This window comes from Diadema setosum, chromosome 1, assembly GCF_964275005.1.
Source record: "Diadema setosum chromosome 1, eeDiaSeto1, whole genome shotgun sequence".
In the NCBI taxonomy this organism is placed as follows: domain Eukaryota; kingdom Metazoa; phylum Echinodermata; class Echinoidea; order Diadematoida; family Diadematidae; genus Diadema; species Diadema setosum.
This window is the reverse complement of record NC_092685.1, coordinates 34,572,476-34,585,755: the sequence shown is the minus strand read 5'-3', so window position 1 is coordinate 34,585,755 and position 13,280 is coordinate 34,572,476. Positions and strand designations below refer to the sequence as shown.

General features: G+C 36.0%; 1 protein-coding gene across 1 annotated transcript in view; it reads left to right on the top strand.

Moving 5' to 3' along the window:
• Positions 1-13,280, top strand: part of LOC140235702 (methionine synthase-like) — a 304,954-nt gene that overhangs the window by 85,489 nt on the left and 206,185 nt on the right. Inside the window, exon 11 of the mRNA XM_072315720.1 lies at positions 10,647-10,826. Coding sequence (XP_072171821.1) covers positions 10,647-10,826 — 180 coding nt within the window. The remainder of the gene's footprint in view (positions 1-10,646; positions 10,827-13,280) is intronic.

Genomic DNA, 13,280 nt, shown 5'->3' with positions numbered 1-13,280 from the left:
TTCGAACCCGCACGAGTGCAACCTTACGTCTCTGAGACGTCGCCTTTAACCTCTCAGTCATACGTCTCGACGAGAAAATATGGGGAACGTAAGCTTATATGTGAAAGATGAATCAGGAATCGTTTCGTCCACCTTCCATTCTTATTTTCAGTTTTAAGCTGCAAAATTGTCAACCTGATGAGAAGATTTGAAAAAAAATAAAATGTATGATTACTGCAGCTTATTGTCTCAGCTACAATAAAGTTTCAGAGGAAATGAAGCAAAATCAAGTGAGATTAAGGTGCTTGAGCGTTATCAAGTCAATGCATGGTTTAAAAAAAACATAAATCCCCTCCCATAGACATAACACATAATCTTCGCTGATTTTGATATCTTGCCTTTAATCACAACTTCTGGTATGATGACGCCATCAAATTAGAAAACATCAACATGGACTTGATAGACAATTGTTCAAAGTATAACATATTCATTGTACGTTGTCAGTTCGGTATTGACATGACGATCAAACACAGGTTGGTTGGTGGTGGTGTTTATTGGCGCTTTTCAATCATTCTGATTATGTGCGCCACGTCTTCTCCATGCTATAATAGTAGGAGTTCATGAAAGAGTCTATGAGCTCAGTTCAGTTGATCACATCACGCTCACTCTGTTCTAGGTTTCGGCTTACCTGTCAAGTGGCAGTGTGTGAGATCAATTTCCCTCCACCGTTAATAGTGCAGTATGTGCAGTGCATCTATATACAAATACATATAAATATACTCTTTGTTGTTTGTGTATTTTAACAAAACGTATGAACATACAAGGTGTCCGTATTGCTAGTAAATTCTGGTAATATCAATATAAACGCTTTGTATTTTTTAAATACACACACAAAGCCCTAAAATTATCTTCTATACTAACCTTCATTATGTTTGTGATATTCAATACATTTATTTTCAACATTTTTTGCATCAATTTTCTTTCATTTTTATACCATTTACATTCCAATAGATAATGCTCTATTGTTTCTAACACTTGACATGTATCACATAATCCATTTTCATGCCAATTGATATCATAAAGATAATAATTCAACCTACATTTTCCTAGACGAATTTGATGTACTAACACTTCTTCCTTTCTGCTCATTCCTTGTAACTGTATTCCCTTAGATATCTGCGACTGTATTCCAAAGAAATCTCTTCCTCTCTCTGATGTTTCCCATTCTGTTTGCCAAATATTTCTATAATACGACACCATATATTTGGTAAGTTCTTGTCTCGTATAAGCAATATCAACATCTATATTTTCTTTAAAAGACCCCCTTTTTGCTAAATTATCAGCTATTTCATTACCTTTCACTCCTCTATGAGAGGGTATCCATTCAAAATGAACATCTTTATCCTGCAATTGTAAACATTTTAATTTTTCTAAAATTTCTACAACTAAAACATTAGTAATTAAAGACAAATTTTCTAGCGCCTGTAATGCAGCTAGAGAATCGGTTAAAATAACAACCGAAATACTACTGAAAGTCTCCAACCATTCTAATGCCATTATGATTGCAGTTAATTCTGCTCTCATAATACATACTGAAGGTAATCTGAAAACTTTACCTATATCATACTGATCAACATAAAAAGCAGCACCAGTATTATTATTATCTTGCCTTGATCCATCTGTGTATATTTTTAAATAACCTTTCCATCTTATTAATAATCTTTCATTTACACAATTTGTTACTTGTATATCAGTATCAATTCTTTTCTTAATGTTATCAAAAATAAAATATGATATTCTTGGAGTTACATAATACCAATACGGTTCTTTTGATATACAATCATAAATTTGTTCAACTTTTGTATTCAAAGTACATGCCCTCATCGCAAGAGGGCCTTGACCGGTTTTCCAATTAAATCGATCGTAATACCAACATGGCAGTAATATTTCGACTGTAGAATGCCTTTTCCTTTCAAAAGACATTAAATAAAATCTATACTTATCAACAAATATACTTCTGCGAAATTTTAATGGCATCTCTCCACACTCTACTTGCAAAGCTTCAGGAGATGTCTTACGCACTGCACCAGTAACTATTCTCAAAGCCTGATATTGAATACAATCAAGCTTTTGTTTTGTGCTACTACTTGCAGCATCATATAATTCACATCCATAATCTAAAATTGATCTTATTAATCCTTTATATACCGTCAATAATATTTGTCCATTACTGCCCCATGGAGTACCAGCAACACATCTCATCAAATTTAATCGCTTTACAGCCTTATCTTTGATAACATCAATATGTTTTTTCCAGTTTAACTTATGATCAAACCACATTCCTAAAGACTTATATTCCACCTATTGTTTAATTTCATATCCTTCAATAAATAATTTAACTTTATTTTTCTGTTTGTTGGTGAACACCATCACAGCTGATTTATCAGCTGAGACATCGATCTTCCAGTCTCTACACCATGACATAATTTCATCAATTGCTCTTTGTAATTTCTTCTGCAAATAACATAAATTTCTACTCATACTCCATAATGCTATATCATCAGCATATACTGATAACTTAACAGAATTTTCTTTCAATTTCAAATCACTCAACATAACATTAAACAGAACTGGACTCATAACACATCCTTGGGGAGTCCCCCTTTTCAGCACATATTCTTCAGAATATATACCATCTAACTTTACTACACATTGTCTATTTCCCAAAAATGCAGCAGTCCACCTTAACATTCTATCTTTAATTCCAATCGCTTCAATTTTATGAAGTAAACCTTTTCTCCAGATCTTATCAGAAGCCTTAGTTAAATCTAAGAACACAACAACCACATATTCTTGATTCGCCATTCCTTTTTGTACATCAGTTTCTAATCTTGCCAATTGATCAATAGTACTTCTATTTTTTCTAAAACCCGCTTGAAACGGACTTAATATATCATTCCTCTCCAAATACCATACTAATCTGTTTTTCACCATTCTTTCCATAATCTTACACATCACTGAGATTAAAGTAATTGGGCGATTAGACATAGGATTCGTGGGGTCTTTTCCGGTTTCAACACAGGAATTTGTATACATTTATACCATTCAACTGGAAAAATTGCTTTAATCCATACATCATTATATAATTGCAATAAACATTTATACATAATTTCAGGTAGCGATTGTACCATGATAGCATTAATACCATCTTTACCTGCCGCTGTATTTTTCATTTCTTTCAACGCATTCTTTAACTCTCTTATTGTGAATTCCTCATTGAAAGGACTATCAACTTGCTCATATAAATTTACTTTAATTACTTTATTCTCAATATGTTTCCTTTTTTCTTCTTCTTCTAAATTACATATATCATATGTTTCGATCAACTGAAACGCCTTAGCAATAAGATTTGCTTTTTGTGATATATCTGTTACCACTACCATCTTATCCATCTCAAATAAATTACTACTAATATGAGTATTCTCCTTACTTTTCTGTAATCCTTTCACTTTTTTCCAAACTTTACCCGCATCCGTCGTTCGATTTAATGACTGGCAGTATTTAATCCAGTATTTATACTTTTCTTCTCTTATAACTTTCTGAGCATACGCTTTCTTTTCTTTATACTTTACCATAATCTTCTGTCTTATAATGTCTTCCTACTCTATTTCTATACCGATTTCTCTCTCTGATTACCTGTTCACATTTCTCTGTCCACCATGGCGCTGGATCCTTTCCTTTTCTTCCTCTATATGTACCTTTTTAATATTTTCTTCTGCTACCTCATTAATCAAACTTACAATCAAATTATATTTTTCTTGAATGCTCATATCTTCTATCACTTGTAATATATCCAAATGCAAACATTTATCACCAATTCTTTTCTTATATAAATTCCAATCAACATTTCTGAATGACCACACCTTTGCATTAATTCCTGTTTCTTTTACATTAGAATATTTTCAAATCAATGAGCATTTTAAAACCAAATGATCATTACCAAAATTACTTTCGAATACTTTCCAATTTAATTCATGCACAAACTTTTGCGAAGCTATGGTCAGATCTAAACATGACCAAAGACCCGTATGCGGGTCCAGTCTAGTTGCCGATCCATCATTTAACAAAACCAAATTATGCTTTTCTAAAAATTTTACCACCACTTTTCCATTACTGTCCTCTTTTCTTCCACCCCATACTACACTGTGGGCATTGAAATCACCGAACAGTATGAAGTCGGTAAAACAATTTTGAATCATATCTTCCAATTTACATATATCTAATTTTTTACATGGATTATAATGATTTATAACCGAAACAGGTCTATTAAAAGAAAATACATCTATTCGTTGATACTCTTCAGAAGAAGAGGTTTGTAGCTCTTGAAAAATGATAGATTTATGAGTATAAATCACCAAACCGCCTCTACCTCCTGAACCTCTGTTCTTAATAACAGAGTTGTAATCAGGTATATTGAAAACATTATAATCTGTAAACCAACTCTCTTGAATACTTATAATATCTGGTAAAATTGTCCGTTCTTTACCTTCTATCAACTTTTTGTAAAATTCTGTTCCATGAGCATTCATGCTCTGGGCATTCCACTGTAAATATTGAATACTTTATCTGTGCAACGGAAAGTATCCTGTTTGCTTTGAGTATTTTTGCGATTCACTGAAGGCGTTCATGAATGAGTTAGGGTGACACATCTTGTATGTCTAAGCATGGTTAAGCTGCTTCAACCACAAGTCTAATTCTGTTAGAATGGGTTGTTTCTTTATCCAGATTATTGATGATGAAAGTGACGAATGACAGAAAATCAACATTAACATTGAAAGATGACGCGGATGGTTGTTCTGGTTCCCCTGTTGGCTCTGTTTTTTTCCTCAACAGGTTCTCTTTTTTCCGTTTGGGTTCCTTGATGTACCATAATTATTCTCTGTTTCAGAGGTGGACTTTCAACTGTATTTGATTGTATGCATTCGGGGGTCCTCTTTTTTTTTCATTCTCTTGTGATAAATTCTGCTGCCTTATTTCACTAGCCTGTTGTGACGTCTCAACTTGTTTTGAGATTTGAATATTTGTCACAGTCTGCTGATTCATTTCTGTGGATTGTTGCGACTTATATTGTTTTGCGGCTTGAGCATACGACACCTTGTTTTCGAGTTTGAACGTCTGTATCTCTTTCGCTTCTTTGTAGTAGATGCAGCCTTGGTATGCTGCCGAATGGTTTTCTTTGCATCTGAAGCACTTTGGGTTGTCCTTTGTTTGACATTCCTCAAAGTGGTGGTTACCACCACATCTCACACATCTTATTTTCCCCCTACACTGGCTTTTTACATGCCCGAATTGTTGGCATTGGAAGCATCGTATGAGGGGAGCTACGTATTCGTGCACTCTGTATGTCTGATACAGAAATGTGACAGATGTGGGCATTTGTTGCGAGTCAAAAAACAGTAGCACAGAAGGGGTGGGGCCTAGTACTCCTTCGAACCTTTTTTTGAATCGCTTCACTTGAATGACTCCTTGGTCCTTCAATAATTCTTGAAGCTCTTCTTCAGTAATCTGCTCATCAACTCTGTGAATGACGCCTTTGCTACTCACCACCTTTGATTGCATTCTTTCAACTTTCACAGAGACCCCTGCTAACTCACTCATTTCTAAGGCTTTTTTCACCTGTTTTTCGTCTTTACATACGATTTTCAACACCCATTTTTCTTTCACTTTGTACATTTTTTCCACTTCCCCGATTTGTCTATGTAACTGCTGTACTAATTTGACTGGGCTGATCTGACAGACATTTTTCCCTTCTAATCCAACTATGGCTACCGTCATACTTGATCTTTGATTTTGACTCGTTTCTGTAGTTGACTTTTTAGAAGTAGATCTATCTGTCCCATTGCAAACACTGTCTTTTCTAATATTTTTTTCTTCCTGACTCTCCACTGTAGATTTAGATCTAGGTCTAACTTTTCTCTTCCTCCTTTCTACTCTCCAGCCACTGTTTTTCTGTTCCTTTTCCTATTTCAATATATTTGCTAGGTCTAGGTGAGACTGAACTACGCACATCCATAGCGGATTTATGGTAGGCCTCTTCGCCGCTGCTGGATGAGGTTTCATCTGCAAACATATTCAAATAGTCTTTTGTTTCATTTTTTTCCCACCTGAAAAGGTTGCCTACTTTGTTAGTGACCGCTTTTATTAGTAGAATTGTGCAGAAGGATTTTGCCAACAATAACAAGCTTACCTTGGCCTTCCAGAAATGAGGTTAAGTAACCAAACCTTAACTGTAAGTCCGTCCACCAATTACTCTCCACAAGGGCCTCGACAGAATCAGCAAGAAGTATCCACTTTTATTTTGTTAAGTTCACTCCTATATTGCTTCAGCTGGCTATGGTCTGGGCTCCCAAATTTGTTGGGTTTGATGGTACAAATACTCAGGGCCAGGGTCGGCCGGGCATTGAAGGAGGGTTCCGATGGTCCGCAGCCGATTATGATTTTCCCGCCAAATCTGTGTACTTGGCGTGTGTGTCCATATCAAAGCAGAGCTGGAGCAGGCATGACATGTTCGGTCATGGTAGGGACTTTGAACATGAGGCAGCTATTAGTACCTGTGTGAAATTATTATAGGCATGGTTATCAAATTCCCCTAAAATTTCCTTATAATTGCTTTATTTTTACACAGAGTTAAGCTATCCCTTTAAACTCATCACAGTTTGATTGAAATTATTTACACTATACATCAATACCATATTCAGTTCCATAGCTGATCACGTTAATTAATTAAGATTAATTGTCTAGAATGTGTCATATGGCCAACCTGTATATATACACACACACAATGCTAAATGTATGTATCAAACCTCTGTAACACAACTTTGAACTAACTGTAGGAATTATCGCTGCACTTATCATCCATACTTTTTATCACTATCTGAATCTCCACAAAAACCACTAATTGACAAATAATCATCAATACAGAAGACTGACTTAAAGGAACAATTCAAATACCTTTTTTACAATGTATAGCTTGTTACATGTATAAATCAGCACAAAGTAACCATGACTACATTGTGTTACTGAATTGATATGAACAAATTTCGCTCAAACTTTGGAGTTGCACGAATTCCACATAAAATGCACGTTGCATGTGCACAAAATAAATATCATTTTGTTACAATATACTACGATCAGTTTGAATTTTGCAGCAGTCGAAGCAATGCGGTCTCCAACCCAAAACAAAGGGATACTGTGTGTGTGTGTGCGTATAGGTGTGTGTGCGTATAGGTGTGTTTACATGCGAACGTGATTTCTACATGGGCGAATGTGTAATACACCATTGAAGAAAAAAAGTAAAATAGATAAGTATTTTGTTTCGTGCTCTTGTGGGGTTCGAACCCGCACGTGTGCAACCTCGCATCTCTGAGACGTCGCCTTTAACCACTCGGCCATACGTCTCGACGAGAAAATATGAGGAACGTAAACTTATGTATGTGAAAGATGAGTCAAGGGAATGAGTACTTTTTTCAAAAGATGAAATTTTGTGAAATTCTCTTTATATTTTCCTTATATTGTTGTGCGCATGTGACATCATACACTGCAGTAGTCTTCTCATCCAGCGGTGACTGCACAAAAACTTCAAAAATTCATAACTTTTGAACGGATTGTCCGATTTTCCTCAAACTTTCAATGATGTGTTCTACTAATATTGCTACATTCTCTCAATCCTTATCTTAATGAAGGTGAACTTGTCCTTTAAAACCTTGGCTCGTTCGTCACGCACAAACATGCATTATGCATCTATCTAATTCATTTTTCTTTGTCGTTCCCGACATCTACACAAAGGTGGAGCGCGGACAAAACCTGCGCCGTTCGATGCAGGATACTCTCCCGCAGTTGACTGCACTGGTCGCAGCGGCCCAGAGCTGACGGATGTGCTGTGACCTCACACCTAATAAACAACCTCTTGATTTTTCAAAACATGTCTATCAATTAAAAAAAAAGAAGCAAACATCTTTTAACAATGATACCACTTGTAAAATCTTGACAGTTGAACATTTGGACTTCACGCAGAATTCACGACACTAACAATACAAGTTACGATCGTACATTGCGGTGCATTGACACAAAGGGCACAACACACACAATTATTTCCAGACATATCCAGATGCATAAATACATTCTTAATAACACACTTGTAAGATATTTATTGTTCACACAGGGAAAATATGAAATTTTAGCAACTATTTCTGACGGTTATGTTTTGTTTTGATAGTTAAATTTTGCTCCATTTTTTAAAATGTTTTCATTATTAAATAACTGCAATACAATGATTAGACAGGATGAGGTTTTTCCTCTTCAAAAATGTAAAAATCATTAGAAAGTATGAACTAATAGTGGAAATACAGCAATATATGACACTTTCCTAGCAGTTTCTTGTATGCAACGTGTTCATTCGGGGGGGGGGGGGGGGGGGAGCAAGGTCATGGCAGAATGAAAATGACGAGTTAATTGTACCCGTCTGCTGCGACTGAAAAAGGGTAAACTATCAAAAAACATCGGGTGGACAGTGAAGCAAGGTTAGACCCAAACTCTGACTTTGACACCCAGACTGGTGGTCCAATTTATTAAGTCTTGTTCCGACTGCTGTATCTCCAATATCAAAAGAAGTGCTAAAAGCATCAGTAGTGCAGATATGGTTGCTCACAGGTCACAGGTGATGCTTCCTTTATGTCAAGGATGAATGAGGTATTTCGTCAGAGATCTCAAATTTGCAGGAGCAGCAAATGCTTGCACAATGAATAGACTTTCCACGCAGATAATACATCGATCAAGCTCTCATGCACGGCATGCATCAACAGTGCATACTGACTGCTGTTCAACGTGTGCGGGTGTGATCTACTGTACACTGATTCATTGATGCAGTAGCAGAGGACATTACAGATGTTCCATGACCTCGCATCTCCTAAGATAACCTTTTATTTTATCAGAACATGCCTAGATTTTTTTTTTTAAATGCGAACATATATTAACAATGATACCACTTGTAAAGTCTTGACATTGGGTCTTTCAGACTCCAAGCAGATTTCATTGCACTATTAAATCAATATGAGTTACGATCATACATAACGGTGTATTTCTGCGAAAAGAACACCACAAAAATCTGGGAATGTGGGACTGTACTATGTCTCCGTGAGCGAGAAAGACTACAAAAATTTTTTGTTCAAAACAAAGGTAAAAAAAGCAACGTCTTTAGATTATTTCCAGACATATCTTGACGCATGACTCCTCACATGATTTTTTTTAAGGATTTATTAAAGAAATACTCCTTGTACATTCTTGATAACACACTTGTAAGATTTTTGTTGTTCATGCAGTGAAAATGTGAAATTTTAGCAACTGTAGACCGATTCTAAGAGTTGATTTGTGTATTATGGCCCTCTATCGACATGGGCAGCGCCATTACTGCGGTGTTCACGCCTACCCCCCCCCACCACTCCCCCATCCCCCTCCCTACATTAGCAAATGATGCCCGCGCACGGAATGAAAAACTGATACATGGTTGTTTTAGCCAATGGGCGTCTCGTACTGAGTGCGCAAACGCTTGCTTAATGCGCGAACCTTTTTTTACAAGTGGGCATACTCCTGCTACAAGTGCGCGATAAACATGTTTACCACTGTGACTCAGCATGCAGCCAGTATAAATGAACACATAGCTCTCTGCTGAGCTGTGTCTGTTGCCCAGGGAGTGGGGGGTGGGGGGGGGGGGGGTAGGCGGTGACACCGCAGCTTGAGCTAATGACTGCGCCCTGTAACGGCAACATGTCTGCTGCCCTCAACGAACCCGAATCGGTCTATATTGAACAAAATGTTATGCTCTAAAAGTAGTTTTGTTCCATTTTTAAAAATATTTTTTCATCATTATTTAACAACTGTGATGTAACGATAAGACAGAATGAGATTTTTCCTATTCAAAAAAGTAAAAATCAATAGTATGAACTAATAGTGGAGTTATAGCAATTTTGCTGCGACTTTCCCAGTGGTTTCTTGTACCCAGCGTGTTCATTCAGTTGGAAAGCGAGGTCTGTATGGAAGAATGAAAATTGCAAGTTAGTTGTACCCATCCACTGCAACTGGGTAACATCTGAGGAATAGATTCTTGCTCTCATGATGACACACCACAGCAGTTTTCATATTTATGCTTAATGTCAGATGTCTGTAAAAGTTGAAGCTTTGAAAATGTTGCTTTGAGCAATTTGAAATACATTTCCAACAGTCATGTTCTCCGTTCGTTTACATAGTTTTGTCAATTTATTGAAGTCTGAATATTGTTTGCCATGAACTGAGAATTAGGGCATGCTTCATTTGAAGGCAGAGATTTTCTTCACGCAGATTTTTTCATCTACAGTATTTCTTGTGAACGAGCACAGTGTGGGATGTTACAGTACCATTTCTCAGTCTTTTTAGAGATTTGAAGTTTTCATGTTCTGAAACATTATATGTATTCTACAGGGCTTAGCTGTCCAAATAATATGTATAATTTGCCTTTTAATATTTCTGAATATCAAGCCATTTTTCTTGTTTTTTTGTTACAATTCCCTTGAGCTTCTCTTTTTCTGTTGTTTTCTAGAGTTGATATCTTGTGTTGTCAATCTGTTTTATAACAGGCAACAGAGATCGACAGGAAAGTGGAGATCTGCACTCGCTCATACCATCTGCTGGTACAGGAAGTTGGCTTTGACCCCAATGACATCATCTTTGACCCCAACATCCTCACCATAGCAACAGGGATGGAGGAACACAACAAATATGGAATCTACTTCATAGAGGCTACCAGAATTATTAAAGTAATGACAAGAGTGAACTCAAGGTTTAATACAATGAGTTGTTCATATCAATTAACAGTAGCTGCTGTCTATATCCTTTGATTGAAAGAAATTTGATGTTTAAAACAGTACAGAGGAATCTCATTGTAGCGAGGTCTGATACAAGGAGAATCTTGCTTTAGTGAGTTGAATCTGTAGGACCTAACTAGTCTTTACATGTTAACCTAGGGGAATCTGAAGTATGTTTTAAAGCAAGAATGTTTTTTGTCAAAATTGGTTTGAACCTATAAAGAATACCAATTGCTTTTGAAATCGTAGTATATATTTTTTGAACATGTTCATTCCAAGTCAAGAATAACGTCTAAAAACTTTGTAGATTTCTTTCAACTCATAAGTACACTATCAATAAAACTATCTATATCATGATTGGTAAGAGATTGAGGGCTCTTAAAGTGCATAAAACAGGATTTGTCAACGGTCAAAGATAACTCATTGCACTTGAATCACAATGACACCTTTGACAGTTTGGTATTCAGAGTGTTGACAAGAGTATTTATACATTTGTTTAAATAAAATATGTTTCTGTCGTCTGCAAATGATATGAAGTGAAAAAGATCTTTAAAAAAAAAGAATATGTCCAAGGATAGAACCCTGGGGCACACCACAGGTAATACCGGAATAAGACGTTTTAGACTGAAAAACAAACTTTTTACAATTAAAAAGATAGCTTCCGAACCAGGAAAGAACTATGCCTCGTATACCTAATTTAGATAATTTGTGAATTAAAATTTGATGACCAATTGTATCAAAAGCCTCCGATGATAAGTTCTTTGTTAGACAAAGTGTTAATAATTTCATCACATGATTGTATTGAAGCATACTGGGTTGAGTAACCCTTCCTGAAACCAGATTGATTTGAATTAAGAAGATTATTATCAATAAGGAATTTGAAATAAAGATCATCCACTAATTTTTCAAGAATTTTGGCTTATACAGGAAGTAAGGAAATAGAGGGATGGTCTTTACTTCAGCAGGGTCATCCTTTTTATATTAAGGAATAACTTTAGCAATTTTCTTGTCATCTGTAAAAAATTAAAAAGGTCATATTTGTGGCGCTCCGACAAAATGAGTCATACGTCGCACGGGGAGTTTTCCCGTAATGAGCCGAAAATAAAGGGGAAGAACTGCTCGGGTCGAAATTTTTTTATGACGGATTTTGATTCCTTGATGTTTTATCTATTTGTACAGAAAATTTCAGCGTGTAAAAATGAGTACAAGTGTCCCAAATCACAGTTTTTCTGAGACAATTTTTTTTCTTCTCCCAAGCAACAATCTTGTTAAGGACTACATACATGTACACATGGTGTCACTGCAAACCTTTCTCCCTTATTGTTCACATTTTGTATATTTAACAATACTTAGGATCAATTATACTGCTTCAAATTTTTACAGTGGTTGTTTCTATCCCTAACTCACATTTTAGAATGATTTTGAAGCACTAATGCTGGATTTTTGTTTCATCTGCAAAGGGTAAATTATGCCTTTAAAGACAACAATGACAAATTGCACTTTTTCCAAGTTTGAGTGTTATCCGTAAAGGAGCAATGGATGTTTCACTGAATGGATGAGATCTGTTGATGAAAGTGGTCAAATTAACAGGCCTACCTGCACGACTGCAGGTTTTGTTCTTTTGTTCTTTGCTTTTTTTTTATTCTAACCTTTTATGGTCCATTACCTTCAACATGGCCACGCTGTCAATAATTTGGTTACTCGCATGAAGGTTAACCCATTATCCATTTTTCTCTCTTCATATTCAAGACATGGTTTATCACTGCAAGCTATGAGTTGAATATGAACAGAGAAAAATGGACTGTGTGGGTTGGCCTCAGTGGGAGCGACCAAGCTATCAGACAGGTGACCATGTTAAAAGTTATGAACATTTTTTTTTTTAAAAACCTAAACACAGACCTGCATTCGTACAGGCTGGCCTAGTTATTTGGCCACGAACATTGACAGATCTCATCCATTCAGTGAGACATTCATTGCTCCTTCACAATAACACTCAAACTTGGAAAACATGTTATTTGTCATTGTTGTCTTTGAAGTTCATGTGATCAGTCATGCATGACATTTGTCAACATAATTCTCACTTTTGTATTTTTTTACCTTTAATTCTTGGGATATAAACTTCCGCCTATGAACGTGCAATGTGTAAATGTATGCTTTTATGCACGCCAAAGTACTAGTATTCATATATCGTATCAAATTCTGTCTTATTATGATGCAAATAATAGAGTTATTTTCTATTCTGTAACTTTACATTTGATAAATGGGATTCTTCTGTAAAGCTACCCTATGCTGGACTGATGATGCAAAAAGACGAAATTACGGAAAATATCCATAGATGAAGGACATGACGGTGAACCGCAAGACCGAAGTATAAGTCCCGAAAGCAATCAATCAGATATTGGTATC